This window comes from Stegastes partitus, unplaced genomic scaffold (assembly GCF_000690725.1).
Source record: "Stegastes partitus isolate 25-593 unplaced genomic scaffold, Stegastes_partitus-1.0.2 Scaffold233, whole genome shotgun sequence".
NCBI lineage: Eukaryota > Metazoa > Chordata > Actinopteri > Pomacentridae > Stegastes > Stegastes partitus.
The window spans coordinates 584785-600452 of NW_007577964.1; the positions used below are offsets into that span (position 1 = coordinate 584785).

General features: G+C 44.5%; 2 protein-coding genes across 2 annotated transcripts; both read right to left on the reverse strand.

Annotated features, from left to right (window-relative positions):
* Positions 1–363: 363 nt before the first annotated feature.
* Positions 364–2592, reverse strand: LOC103357058 (zona pellucida sperm-binding protein 3). The gene is made up of 8 exons (XM_008281445.1): positions 2356–2592; positions 2173–2285; positions 1976–2082; positions 1701–1875; positions 1508–1622; positions 1360–1439; positions 1185–1273; positions 364–1049 (listed from the first exon to the last, which is right to left on the reverse strand). Exons 1-8 carry the CDS (start codon positions 2590–2592, stop codon positions 364–366), a joined length of 1602 nt encoding a protein of 533 aa, XP_008279667.1.
* Positions 2593–3262: 670 nt separating this feature from the next.
* Positions 3263–15091, reverse strand: LOC103357055 (major facilitator superfamily domain-containing protein 2A-B-like). Its single transcript, XM_008281442.1, has 14 exons — positions 14830–15091; positions 13155–13283; positions 12524–12648; positions 10508–10631; positions 10347–10425; positions 10106–10263; positions 9922–10012; positions 9186–9307; positions 8892–8975; positions 6445–6528; positions 6196–6308; positions 5972–6115; positions 5563–5739; positions 3263–5289 (listed from the first exon to the last, which is right to left on the reverse strand). The coding sequence occupies exons 1-14, from the start codon at positions 14911–14913 to the stop codon at positions 5235–5237; spliced, it is 1569 nt and encodes a 522-aa protein (XP_008279664.1). The 5' UTR covers positions 14914–15091; the 3' UTR covers positions 3263–5234.
* Between the last annotated feature and the right edge of the window lie 577 nt (positions 15092–15668).

Below are 15668 nucleotides of genomic sequence, written 5' to 3' on the forward strand. Positions count from 1 at the left end.
CCTAATGAGGATTAAGCGGTGTATAGATAATGGATGGATGTATGGTACAATATGATGCAAACATACGAATAGTACTAGACTTTTTTTTGACGTGTCATCAGTAGGATTAATCACACTGATATAACCAAGTTCATTCTTGTCAGGTACAAGATTAAAACAAATACTCTTATCTCGTGGAATTTTCACATTAATAATGATTTCAAGGCAAGTCACGAGAAAGGATTTGGGTTTAATTTTCTTGTGCCAAACGTTATCATGAAAGAAAGTCAGGTAACTGCTTGTTCATATTTGTTTTTATTGAAATGACTCAAAGACTTTTGTTGTGAAGAGTTAGAGCAGAGTACTCTGTTCATTGATGTAACGCTACGTCCATGTGAAATACCACGTCATCTCCTTCTCATCTCTCTCTGCCAGGCTGCTGTCATTCCTCCTCTCAACCTCTGAAGCTATCATCACGTCACCCCCTTCACCTCTACCTGTATGTGTCCCATTTTCTACCCCATGTGTAGAGTCAGGTGGCTCTACCTTCCTCTGTAGGCTGACTTCGGATAGTAATGTTTCCTCCACCTGCACCCAGTGAGGGAGCCCTTCACCTTTCCTCTGACTCAGATGGATCATTTGATCCATGTCAGAAATCTCACCACCCTCCTTAAATCTTTCCTTCACTTTGCTCTGTGAAGAATCCCTTTCTTCATACCCTGATCCGTCCTCCTTGTACTCATTTAAATTCCTCACTTCAGGTTCACTCTGCTCATCCTCCAGCAACCTCTCCCTTAAACTCAACTCATCTAAATCAGGTTCTTTCATGTCTCCGAGGATAGTTCCACTTTCTTCAAGCTGCAGCTCCTCGTCTTCTAAACCATCATCATTCTTCACTACTTCCTCAATTTCCCAAAGCGTTTCATTACTGTGCAGCTCATCAATGTCATGGTTTTCTGCGACCTCGTCTTCTTTTCTGTTGCTAAAGACAGAGGATCTGACTGGCAGAAAGCCTTCTTCTGGTGTGTACGGCTGATCTGAAACCAACAATGGCCCACTTCTGGCAGAGCCTTTGGAAAATGAAAGATGTCAAACATCATTTTTAATGTCGATTCAGTTGACAGCTAGAGATTTAATGCTTATCATCAAAGCACTTAAATATTTTCTTTGAAATCCAACCAAGGCTACAAAAGACCATCACACACCTTCCATCATGGCTGTCCAGGGCTTAGAGGTCACGCACTGTGACTCGCAGCATTCGCATATGGAGTCGTCGCCAGTGAGGGCCTTCCACCTGTTATGATGCAGATGTGCTCAGTCCACCTGGAAACAGCTGAAAATCTATTGAAAATGCACAGTTGTGGTTTGGGAATCGCTCACCTGTTGTCTCTGTATGTGCAGGATTTGTGTGTGGGACCAGGGTCCTCTGACGTCACAAATAATTTGCAGTGGATGCTGACCTAAACCAGAAACAGGATTAAGCTGGTAGTCGTGGAAATCCAGAAAATCGTAGCTTCTCTGCTCTCACCTCAGTGTCGGGGTCAACAGTAAACTGGAAGGCCTTTAACGACAAGCTCAGGCTGTTGTCTGTCCTGGAAATGAACTGGGACGCTCCCGGGTCCCGCTTGCTGTCCAGCATACAGCTATAGATATAGATGACAGCATTATGGCCACCAAGCAGAGCAAGACATTTTAAACATGCTGTTGTAAACAATACATACCCATAGTTGTCTATGATGGTGTATTTGAGGGATGATTTGGAGTCACTGGATGGCGTTGCATAGCAGCTATTGATGTACAGTTTTCCTCCAGGAGGAAGGAAAGGAGCAGAAACCTGGAAATGCATAGTTTGCCCAAGATGGTACACCTGAGACTGAGCTGGTTCGCTCCGTGAATCTAAGAATTCATATCATATGAAAAAAGTTATTTAACAAAGTCAGACAAACAGCGTAATGAATGTTGAAGCAACCTCCACACACCGGATTTTTACGCATACCATCCATTAATTTGATCTGGAAGTCACTCGGACGTCCTTTCAGCCTTTTACGCATGACATAAGTTTGCCAGGTGGGCCGTACAGCCAGCTGGTGTACATGATGGTCCCTGAGTAAGATGGAGGATTGGGAGGTTTTAACTGCAGAACAAGTCTCCACACACGTCTGATGTTTAAAACAGCAAGAAAACAAGTCCAACCTTGGATAACGGCATTCAATCTCGACTTTGATCCGGTGCGCTCTGCTCGGAAAACGTCTCGGCGAAGGCTCATAGTGGAGCTCGAATTTGTAGACCAGATAACCGTGTGGCAGCTGTCGAGGGAAGTCAGAAATTGTGATTTCACGTTGCAGGTGGGGCGTCTGGAGGCTAATGACATCTTACCTCACGCACTCCATCACACGCTGTCAGCGGATACGTGAAGAGCAGGTCACCGTACGGTCTGAGGAGCCCGTTGCTTTTGCAGCTGCTGCCTAATCTCAGCTCCTCTACATCTGCGCCCAGACCGTAGAAAGCCGGTTTGACCCTCACAACGAAGTCCGACGTGGAGCAGGTTACCGAGACGTCTGGGAGAAAAGCAAAGTCCGACTGGATGTTCGCTTCGGGCTTTTCCTGACGCATGGATCGAGGTGTTACAGGCCTCGATGGCAGATGGGACCTGGGCTGAGGCGGTGGAGCTGTGCTGGCAGGTAAACTCCGGCTGGACTTTCTGTCTTCTGTTAACACTTCTTCTGGTTTGGATTGTGGAGGGCCCAGTTTGAAAACCGTCTTCCTTCTCGTAAATGGATATTCATACGTGTCCGCTGCAGCGCTGAGGACGCCCAGTGAGAAAACACTCCACAAAATAAAGAGATGCCACTTTGTTTTCATCGCAACTGATTGCTGTCCTTCTATCTTTCTCTTTCAATCCGCGCGTAAAAACTTCAGCGTCACGGCTGGAGGTAATTAGTGGCGATGATTTGGCAACCTGGTGTCAGACAGGAGAAGTTAAGCTTCGTTTGTGTGGATATTCATTCAGCTAACATTGTCTTGACACAAGAAGAGATGGATTTAAACTAACTTAATGGCAAATAAGGGGAAGAATTCATCCCTGGTATTTCCATTAAATGAATCAAATCAGAAAATAAGGTTAAATCATTGCAGGAAACTACTTTCCACCAAATTACACCAATATAATTCTTCCAAATCCGTCTGGCAACTAAATCTCATTAAGTTTTCCCACAAGTGCTTCAAAGCTCTACGCATACAAATCTGAACACTTCTGTGATATTTCAATGAAACTGAACAAATGTACTTTCTCTATTTTGACAAACTTTATTCACACACTTAAGATTACAAATGTACAGCACATTGGATTCTTCTTTTCATTGATTTAAATATTGCTAATCATGGTCAGACTCAGGAGAAAAAAAAAAGTATTTACACTTCATACAAACAGCAGCATTTAAATACCAAAGGAGGCCCAGGGGAGACGTGATGTGCTTCATTCTGTTCATTCAGTGCAATTTTCAGGAATATATTAGGATTTTTTTTGTTGAAATCTTCACAACAACAACAACAAAAAACAACATAATTTGAGGTGACTTCAAGTCATCTACAGTGAAGACAAGTGCTTCCCACATAGCTTGTAATTTAAAAAACAAAGTAAATCTGCATTTAGGCTGCTGTTCTTGTGAGTCACAAATCTGCAAAGGCATCGTCTTAATGACATTACGGCAACTTCTACCACAAAACACCTTCCGTTTGGATGTTCTCAGTTCTTCCACATGACTCATAAATCACTTGTCCACACAGTCACAACAATAATCATTCAGTCGTTGTTAATAAATTATTATACACATATGCTTCCATAAGAAAACTCATAATCCCTTAGATAGTTCATTTAAATAAATAGTTAAATAACGCATTTATCCTCCCGGGGAGCGAGAACATGCTCGATGAAATGACTTCATACTGGAGTTGACTTTGCTGTAAAAGCACATTCAGAAATGTCTGTTGAACCTGATGGAGATCGGCTGAAAGGTTAAAGCAGAAAAAGGGTGGGATGTGGAACGTTTCTCAGCAGCATAAAAAAATAAAACTAAATCGTTTGAGTTCACCAGAAAATCTCAGTTGCAACTGATCAGATGTGTTTGTAAGGCAGTGATTCAGATAACCAGCAATCTGTACATCATATTCTACCGCAAGATGCCTTTTCTCCTTCAGGGTATTCAAGTACACTTCAAGTTTTTTTTGCTTTTACGAAATGTTCTGTAGAAAAGCAAAAAGTACAAACTGTAGCAAAGCTCCGTACAACTCCGATCAGTGGAATAGTGCTGCCATGCCCTTCATAAATAAGGGCTCATACTGTACATTTCTTTCAGAGCAGCCTCTGAACAGAACGCCTAACAGCTAAGACGTGGTAAAAACCACTGGTAACATCTCTACAATCTGCACGAGTGATGGTCAGATCTTGTAAACCAGCAAATAAATACTGAAGTTCAATGAAACCTCAAATCTCTCAACGCCAACCGATTTCTAACCAGGCTCTGAGGATGCAGTGCAGGCACAACAGGAGGAGAGATAATAAGGAAACTGACGAATACTGCTGTCCCAAAAAAAGGCATAAATGAGCTGCTCACAGCTGGAGATGTAAAACAGAAACAGAAAGCTCCAGGAACATGTCAGTAAACATTACATCTTTGGAAAAATAGATTTCTCTTTGCTGAGTGAAACTCAACCAGGAGTCCATTAGTGTACCGAAGCTGCAGCTGCTGAATGTGAACAAAAATGTGCACGTGAGCTTTGTTTAAACGACATAGTGGTCTGATTCTTCTGTCCATTTCAGCTGTACATATTCATTTAGGTAAAAATCCGCACAGTTCTGATGCCGCGTTTCAGCTAAACAACGAGAGAAAACTACTGAAAAAGGACAAAGTGAAGAGAGAAGAAGTGAAGCTGGGACTTTGGCTTTACACTGACAAAAAAAAAAAAAAACACACCGTAGATTTGTGTGTTGTGTACGCTGTTTAGTTTTTGTTAACGGAATTCAACTGGCTGGAGACGAAGGACAACAGAAAATGCTCCTCACACGAGGTGACAGCGGCCTGCCACCAGAGGGAGACGTGAACCTGTGAGAGTCACTGGAGGGAGGCCGTGTATGTGCTGAAGATGCTTCGGCGGTGGTCTGTGGTCCCTCCTGTGTTAGTCCAGATAACCGGTGGTCCCTCAGCAGCCTGTGCAAACATGCGAAGCAGCGGTGGCGGTTGGCTCGTCCTCTGCTGCTACACGCTGCTCCCAAGCTCCGAGCTTTCGGACTCGGAGTCAGCTTCAGAGTCCCTGTTTGAAAAAAAGGACGGGAGAACAGCCAAGAGTCACACAAAAAGAACTCGCCTTGTGCCGAAAAGGTGAAAACACATGGCAGCAGATTGGGGGGAAAACAGTTTTTGTGAAGGTTTAATTTGGATTTAGCTCAGGTTTACAGAGCAGAGCTGAATTAAGAGTTTGGTCTTGCACAAGTCCTGCTGCAAAGCTGTCGAACCCTGTTGGTTGGTCCTCCTGGATTAAGTATAAACTGGTGTGTTAACAGCATGCATTTCACTCCTCACTTACAACATGTCCTGCAGTAGTTTTCGGTTGCATTGCCTCCTTTCCTCATCGATGGGGTAAGTCTTCAGTATCAACAGTCCCACAGCAATCAGGACCACGGGCACAGGAGAGACCAGCACCTTCAGGGTTAAACTGACCGCCTCGGGCTGTACGCAGTCCCCGGTCACGTAGCCGGCAAATCTGCGAAAAAATGCAGATAGAGGGGAGAAAAAGTTGAGCTGATGCGAGTACAGTTTGGCAAAGTGCTAAGTTGAAGGATTATGTGATTGTTGACCACATGACCGCCAGACAAATGAGCCGTAACAAGGAGCTAATCTCATATAGGACGCAGAGATCAGAGTTTTAAGAATGGAAAATAAATACATTTCCACAACACGACAGCAGATAGGAATAATTATAAACTTAAACTTACTTTAAACTGAGGGTGGAGACACCCAGGGACACTCCAGAGGCAAACTTGATGAAGAACACATAGAAGGAGTAGAAGAGGGCTTCATGACCGTGGATGTCTGGATTTTTAACTTTGAAGTCGTCCACTACGTCAGGAAGCATCGACCTGGAGGCAAAAACATTTAGAAGGAAGCTCAAACAACCCACGGCTCCATGTGGATCCAGGACGGGTCTAGTGATGCTTACCAAGGCAGGAGGAAAGCTGCTGCCACACTCACACCCGCTGCCACGGAGACCAAGTAGGAAATGATCAGGTTGCTCTTAATAGAGACGATGAGGATCATGAAGGGTATCGCCCACTGTGGACACACACAGAAAGATGTCAGGTGATGTCTTAGTTGGAGTCAAACACTAGTCTTAAAAGCTAAATGATGAGTATTAAAATAACAGAAATCCCTCTTTGCAATCCAAAACAAACAATCATCTACTACTAACCGAGATGCCGAAGTAAACTGCTTTCTTCTTCCCGAACCGTGTCAGAAACCAGTGCCACCAGGGGATGGTGAGGGCCCCAGAAAGCTGGAAAAATGGGGACAAAGAATTATTATTCCATGAAGCATTACTACGGAAGCACACATTCAATCGGCGATTGGTTGTTTTTTTCCTCAGGGGGTTGCTCCAAGTGGATGCTCCCACAACAACAGCAAACTCACAGGACGGTAGAGTCCTGCAGGGGATATATTTTGGTCATTTTACTACATAATCACTGATTTGTTGCATGAGAGCAAAAGGCAAACTATTGTTGACGCAGTTATATTAGTTTTATCACTGGAAGAAAAATACTAAGTCACTCGATAATGCTCTGTTTCTTTCTACTTATTCCTGCAGAGATGTTACATTTGGGCACCCACTGTCCCATAAGTGTGCAGAAGAAGCAAGTTATAGCTGTACCGGGGACTAAAGACGCCTTTGAGGTAAGTTACAAACACTGCTATCGCTTAGTTTCCCACCAGAGAGAAGGAGGATTTTTTCAGCTGGAAAACATCCCACTGAAAACATTTGTGAGGAATAAAAGATCTAAGATGAGGTGTCCTTCATCAAGTTTTATTACAAATTCATGTTTGAAAAACTCTTTCTATCAATATTGGCGACACACCCTTAAATAAAGCAACCAGGCCAAGGCTGGAAATGTTGAGGAAGTGATTGAGCAACTGGAAATGTCTCTCATTTGACTACATCCTTTATACCACTGATCTATGGTTTCCCTTAAGAACAACCCTTTTGTCTCCAAACAGCCTGAAGGTAGAGAGAAGCTATACTGAATATGTTTTTCTAATCTAAATTTCACAGACACAAATATTTGTCTGTGCTCTCACATGGTGTTCTCGTGTGGGAGAAAGCCTTGAAGCCATCATCGCACACATTCAGATGTTGTCCTTAGCATTTCTGGTGATGTGGAGGTATATTTGCTATGTGAAATATTTGATTCAAGAGTAATAAAAAAAAGAATTCAGATAAAGATTAGGTGATGAAGGCAGTTTTTTCTTGTAGGAGAGATTCAAGTCTTGAGGTAAGCAGTGTGTTTTAGTATAATGCCCTGCAGACAATCATACAGTTACAATCATAAATTCTCTATAATCAAACTTATGAGATCATATCGGTGGTGCAATTTTTTACAATTTTTTTTAGAACGAGGAGAAGCCCATTTCATGAGGTGGGCGATAATGAACATTACCATACGGCTATTGAAGATGACCTGTTCCCTCTTGCATACGTCACACATACTATCAAATATCTACAACAGCGCAAATTTTCCTGATCAATCCAAACACTTGCAAACAATTGGCAAAACTGCATCAGCTCATTTTTGAATTATTACAGCAGACAACGGAGATGGCAAAGTACAATTGTCTGAGTTTTCCAGACAATTGTAGATCCAGTGGGACATATCCTGTGTTGTACATGGTCTCATACAACCATGTTTTCTTGTTCTAGTAGGAAAAAAAAGCTAATTGATTGTCAACAACACTCTTTACTGTCAGTTGTGCCTATTTTCTTTGTAATAAATACCTTTGTACATGAAAAATTATTGTGCTACTATAAGTTCTCTGCAGTGAAAGTTATCTAGATATTAAGTTAAAATGAATTTGGAACATTTAACATGAATCAAAGAAATTGTGTGAAATATTTTATCCTTAAAACAAACATTTTCTCTACTGACATCAATCAAAAGTCTAACTGGGCTCCATTAAGGATTGTGGGAAAACTGGGAAGAATAAAGTGACCGTTGGAGGAGGTCAAAGGACAAAGTGACAATATGCTCTGAGGGTTTTTATTTAACTTCACCCTGCAGGGGGCAGACGGCCTTTGACCTCGAGGCCATCCTTGGTCAACCGGTGTCAAATGACCGCACAAGAACAAGGAGTCCATGAAAACCACCGAGCATGAGAAAACTTCCACTGCCAGCAAATTCTGTGGAAAATACTTTTTGTCCTCCCACCTCTCCAAATATGACACATGGTGTCCAAAAATGCTTCCACTCCCAAACGGAGGAAAGTGCGCCGGAGCAGAAAGCAGCGAGAGGAGGACGGAAAAGAGGGCACGACCGGCAGCGGCGGTTCCCATGGTGGCGGCGAAGGGTTGCCCGGGCAACAAAAGCTCCACTGTGTGCCCGTTTCTCCCTTGATCTCCTGCGAACGCACAGCGAGCATGTGGGAGACAGGTTCCCAGGAGCCCAAACAACACCTCCTCTCACCCTGAAAATCTGCCCTTTCTGCCTCGGTGCCGTGCAGCTCCTCGCGTGAGGGAAGACCTCGGAGCTGCGACGGTTCGCTCCGATGCTGCAGGGCTTTCTGCTGCAGACTGCACTGGTGCACTTTAACTCTCATCCAGCTTTTTACAAGAAGGTAAAGAGTCCCTCAGCTGAAAATAGAAACACTCACCATGATGACCAGGAGGATATTCTGGAAGTGCTTCCTGTGGCCGAGAGCGTAGGTGATGAAGAGGGCAAAGTTTCCCTCCAGCAGCTGTAACAGACAAAACGACAAATACAATATGCAAGAGTTAGATGAGACATTGATGTCAGTCTTATGTTTCTGTTAGGTTAGTTAGCTTAGCATAAAGACTGGGGTCAGGGGAAAAAGCTAGCCTTAGCAATTTGCCTAAATGTTACATTATGATATGATTAATACAAAAATAATGAAGGATCCTAGATGAGGCAGACAATGAAAACGCACCATGAAGGCCAGCGAGGTGAACAGGAAGCCGATGACCAGCTTGACGTACGGCCCGTGACTCATGATCACCCAGAGGCTCTGACGGAAGGTGAGCGGCTCTGACGACTTCTTCCTCCCGTGCTCTGGAACATCGAAGAGAACAAAGAGCTGTAAGGAATCTAAAGCCAACCATCGTGATGAGACCTAATCAGATTATTTTCTCTAATCTGTATCTTGCAGAGAAATGTAGCGCCTGTCAGAATGTGGCCTCGCATGTTTTGATGAGACGGAAGAATGAAATGCTGAAATCAGAGAAAAGTCATGGTTCTGAAAGGCACCAGTGATTCTTGGCTATGAAGCTGTGAAGCAAGTGTGTGTTGTAAACGTTGCATTTTGAGTGCTAAAGAAGTCATTAGGCTTAGTTACCATCACTGGAGTTAAAGAAGTTTTAGGTTTTTCAACAAGGTAGGAGTATTCTTTACTTTCAGAACTAATAAACAGTATTCAGGAACAAACACGATAACATTTAAAAGATATTAGTGTATTATTCCTGATACATATATGAGGTCATTTGCACTTGCAGAGCCAAACTTTGTCATCTAAATACACCTTTTCCTATAGTTGGTGCAATATTTGACTATTACAACATCATTTTGACTTGAGTCCAAGTTGTGTGTCTTAAGAGATCACCTCTGTTTCAACATTATAAAAATTCCACCTTAAAAAAACCAAAGGCGGACGTTTCCTGTATTCATACCTTTCCGCTCCTTCACGCCCAAAAACAAGATTGCGGCACACACCACGTAGATGATGCAGATGACCCCTGAAGCGATCAAGTAGGCTTGTTTCTGAGGACAGAAGGTATTAAATTAGCCTCACAGTTGTGCGAATGTTGCATCAGATAGCCATGAATCTCATCAAACCCAATGAGGGGGACTCACTGTCTCATCCAGCGAAGCCACGGATGAGGTCATGTTGGCTCTGGATGAGTTTGTGCTGTTCAGAACATCGGTCTCGGTGGGACAGTTGGAGGCGCCGCCGACTATCTGCCCCTGGATGGCGGTGCCCAGCACGGTGCCCAACACCTCCACCATCATACCTGCGAGCAGAGCGATGGAGCGTGAGCGCATGAACTACAGCATATAAAATCGTTTTTAAAGTCACGTAGGACGGCTGACGTACGGTAGGCCGTGGCAGAGTCGCGCTCTTTCTGGTCGGTGCTGATGAACATGGTGAGGGCTGAGTACGGCACATGGAAACACTGCAAAACACACACACAGTTAGACCTGCGGTGGAAATCAAGAGGAACAGGGCGCTGCAGAGTTTCAACATGAGGCACTAACCGTCTGCATCGACTGGAAGAGGCAGTAAAAGACCAGGTACCAGAAGACTTTCCCTTCCTCAAATGGAGGCACGTACCAGATGAGGAAATAAGTTAGAACGGCAAACGGAGTGGAGAAGAGGATCCTGGGTGGGAAAAAAGAGTGGAGAACTGTTCAGGAAAGAGGCTGATATTACCCACACAAAGATTTATTTTCTCACAATTTCAGTTTCATTCTGTGCGTCAAACAGAGCCCCACTGTTTCCCTGCTGTGTTGGAGCGTGTTTGAATTCTACCCACTGCTACTGTAGCATAACCCCTCCTTTTCAATTTTCCTCCCTCGCAGTCACTTCTTGTCTACTCTGTCCCAGCTGCTTTGTGCATAATCCCCCCTAATCCTGCCTTGTCGGAGCTCGTGTGTGGAGAAAGGGCTCAGTCAGGGCCGCATGAGGAGACTGAGGGTCGGCCGGCCCAATGGCGAGGCCACTCTGGCCCACCTCACTCTCACCCCACTCCACTCCACGGCCTTTTTCCCCTCGGCTTTGTACGTCCTCCAGCTGACCCCCCGGTGCCAAAACCTCAGTCGGGGAAGCTGGTGCCAGTTCAGGAGTTTTCAAAATGTGGGTAAAACTCATCAGGCTCAAAGGGAAACATTGCAAATAACGCGTCTCTTAATCGCATTAAAACGTTTTTTTGATGGACAATTACTGCTGCAAACTATTTTCTAACTCTCTGAGAACCACATCACTGAACACGGAGGGACGTTTCCCCATTTGATGTGACACGTCTGCACCCACAGACGCCGATACGAAACCTCGTGCGACAGACGTGGCGAGTGAGAAAGAGCTCCGGATTTGCTCTAACGTCTGCGTGAATTTGGGTTAATGAGAGTTCACTTATCCGGAAATAGATTTGTCACATCACACGCTGAGGAGGAACGAACATAAAAAGACGGTGGCCGGTCGTGTGATGCCTTTTTTATTATTATTTTTTTTTAACAATGACCTCCATTACCAACCTTGCCGGTTTGACCTGAGGTAACCTTCCCAGTGCTTGTGCATTAAGAAAAAAAAAAACCCTCTCCAGGATATCAAACACAAAGAGGGACACACCCCTATTGGTTTGAAGCTGATGGTGTGTTGCGCTTTGGCCAATCGCAGCAGAAGCCGGCAACTTCCCCTCCCCCCCCGCATCCCTACTCACGCTTCAACGTGGAGCTCGTGCACAGCTGTTATTTTTGACTCAGGCACCCACCAACGCTCAAGATACCACTTGAGTGACGTTACATGAGTTTAAAAAAAAAAAAAAAGGCTTGTAAAAGATATTTAGTTCCGCTTCTTCGCAAATTGCACCGTGTCCTCGAGCGATGGTTCATTCTGGTGAAGCAGAATGTCAAGGTCATGTTTCCTCACAAGCTGCTTCCTCCATGAGCTCAGAGGAAGACATTTGCTTGTGTAAAGAGGAGCATTTGAATTTTTATGACTTAACAGCCAGGACTTTTTTTTTATCCCCTCTACTTTGCGTGTAGGCTTTGAGTAAAGAAAATAAAGTCTCCGCTTGTCAGGGCTGCAGAGAGATAAAGTGAAACCCAGCACGTTTTTGGCACGGACGCCCCTGACAAGATGCCAGCTGGTCCACAACACAGACCAACACATTCACGTATAACCTACACATGCATGTGCAATGCAGCAGTGTGCCAGCAGAAGATGACAGATTTTTAACTTGTCTTGCAGCCGCAGAGTTCCTCTCGTACCTACTTAACTTCTCACAGAGCCGAGTCGCCTTCCCTTAAAGCTTCTGCAGCCCGTACCGTTTAGCTTTAACGTGTGCGAGTGGAGTTCTAATGCGCACACGACTTGCAGTGTGCTTTATACGCATTTATGCTTCCACGTTGCATTCTTGCACTCTCTTCCTTCAAGCTTGTTGCCATGGTTACCGCTAACGTCTCATGGGCTGCTGTCGGTACATTAGCCTCACGTTCAGCTCAACTTTAAGGCAGCTCAGTATTCGCTTTGTGAGCCCCGATCCAGACACCTACCAGGGCATCATGCGGCCGATGCCGGTCCATCGACTCCGGCTCACCAGGAAACCCACGGTCGGGTCTGTGACAGCATCCCAGGCCCGGCCCACGAACAGGATGATGGAGGCATAGAAGGGATCCAGCTAGAGGAGAGAGAGAGAGAGAAGAGGGGGGAGGCATGGAAATAAAGAGACTTGAGACCCAAACACAGAGGACTGCAAATACTACCTCATATGGCAAAGGAGCCACGACACCAATGAGGTTCTGGAGACATTTTAAGTACAACAGAAGTGAAACACTCGAGTGGGGAGTTTCTTTATGAACAAAGTGGCATTCAGAGTCTGTGTAATGATCTCATCCGTTGAGCTGAATGGCCTTTATTTAGGTTCCTACTGTGTACAGAAGAAAAGTCTGATTTGCTAATTGAGTAACAAAGCCCAGCAGTAGGAGTCCAGGCTAAAGCGCTTGACCGACTGCTGCAGGACGTTAAACTGATACGAGGCTCAGAGGATTGAACACACACTTTGGCCTCCAAGATAATCAGTGCTACCGGACTGAAGTATAATCTGCAAATGAATGTGTGTGTTAGGTCTGCAAATGAGACTTTAAAAAAGTGTGATATCATTTCTGCAGCATTCTTGTGGGTCACCTGTGCCACATCGAGGAGGTAGATCTGGAGGAAGAAGCCCAGAGCGCTGCCCGTGATCTGGTAGGGAGCTCCGCCAAAGGCATAGCACAGCTTGCTGCACACAGACAGACGATTTCTCTGCTTCTTTGGCTGCAAGACAAGAACGGAAGGGGCAGAAGAGGTGCATAATGACGTTAGGTTGTGTGTGTCACTGTAAACACTGGAATGCTCGTGTGCCTCGGGGAGCTGTAAATTAAGGTAAAGTGATGTGGGCAGCGGTGCGCCACATAATCGTTATCTACACCTCTCTCTCTCTGTTAATCCCTGTTTTCTGCTCAAGTACCCTCAGCCATCCCCCGACTCCTGGGAAAAAGCTGATACTGTATTACGACCTGGCCAGAATGTCATGTGCACCGGTGAGGTTACTCTAGTTCATTCATCACCACATCACACCAGCACAGTGATTGGCTCCGGCAGTAGTGCGCGACGGGTAGTGTGACTTTTTTTTTCTTTTTTTGCGGGGTAGCCAACAGCCTTATCAGCCGGAACCAATCACCTGTTAGAGTTTGGTGATGTCAGCGAGGGGGTGCAGACTCAGAATCAAAATTGCCACCATAAGATACAAGTCAGAGATGAGTAAGAGTGTCTCCTGATGGATCCCTGGGCTCACCATCACAAGGCTCATCACAAAGTAAAAATAAAACTAAAGCTAAATATAGTGAGGCAGCTTGCAGATAACCTTTAAGGACTTTTGTGGAAGGTACCTACAGAGTCCCCCAGGACTGGACTGACAGCCTCAACGGTGAAATGAAGACAAAAATTCTGAATTCAAAGCAAATCTGAACTGTAATTTAACAGAACTCAAGACGTTCAACATCCATCAGTTCAAACCTGAGTGGTTCATATAAAAAAAAGGATTCAAACTCTCACATTACAGAAGCTGGATCTAGTGAATGTTTGGCATTTTTGCTTCACTGGAATCAGTTATCATTTTCTGTCAGCTGACCGTTCCAGCTCCAGAGAGGCATTTTCTTTCATTCCAACGTGTCTAATGCCCGTAAGTAGCTTTGCCAAGATTGGATTTAAATCTGATATTGTTAGAGAGTGATCACAGAGAAGATAGAAGGTATTACAGGCTGCCACGCTTTCCCGTGTGAACACTGATGAATCATCTGGAAGCTGAAACAGAGATCACTGTGACTTCTTTAAGGCTTAAAGACTGGATTCATTCTCTTTGATTCTCTGTATAACCACCCCGTTGCCAATGTCATTACCATACACAGAGCATGCTGGTTAACAAAGACACTAGGAACCAAACGGCTCACAAGTCGTGTCTGATACTTGCTCCACGTCACCCTTGTGCTGCACATCTGTCTGCTGCATCCGCCCACACAGACTAGTTTTTAGTCAGAATGTTAAAATGTCAACTTTGGCTGAGATGTGGCTCCTTTAAACCCGCTGTGTCCGCCTCACAAACGAGCCCCAGGACAGATGGACTTAATAGGGTGAAATTCAAATCTCGAGGACAAGCACAAGACACGAGCGTTTGATGCCGAAAGGAAGTAACAACCACAATTTACGTTATATTTCGAATTCGGGCGCGTTTTTACGCACCGGGATGAGACAGACGGCGCAGAAATCCGGCTCATTTTAACAACCCCACACACAAAACGTGTCAAACATTTCGTCCGCTTACCTTTGCCGGTTTGATTTCAGTGTTTATTGGCTTGACTGTCAGTAAAGTCGCTGAGTACTGCTCCGCGCCCTCTCCTCGTGCCATTGCGCTTTCAAGACGACTGAGTGAATCTTCTGGTTTTTTAAATCTTTCTCTTTTTTTTTGTAGTGTGAGAAGAAAAATCCGCTTCACAGCATCCCAGTGTGGAGCTCGGTGCTCTGCGTGGGTCTGATTGAAGGCTCTCGTGTTCTCTCAGGCCACTCCATTCATTCTACTACGAGCTACGTCATTCAAACTGAGCGGTGACGTGACCATCGCATGTTCCACGCGCGCGTTGCCTTCATGTGCGTTAGGAGCAGTGGGACGTAGGAGCCTCGAAAAAGGCGACAGATAACTGAACAGGACACTAAATATCACCTTCAGGGAGTGAGAATCGTGCCAACTAGTGACACACATACAAGGAATTACATATAAAGCTTTGCGTAAAAACTACAATAGAATGAATATCAGGTTGACATCCCAATAAGTAACTCTCCACTGGGTTGTCTAATATATATATATATTTTTAAAATCAACACAGTTATACCTTTAACTGATATTTATTTATTTACAGTTTCATTAGATTTTTTTATGATTATTATTTATTATATTGGAGAACAAAAGCAACCCTTTCACTGGCCCATAAACGCAACACAGTAGGACAAAGCAACGTCAGCAGCTGTCAGACTTTTTCTTTTCTATTTCTGATCACACAGATTGCATTATGTGTGGATTGCAACTGAGCAAATAAATAAATAAATAGAATAAAATCTGTCACCACATCACCTGATCGCACCTGATGGCACAAAGGGAACTTGATG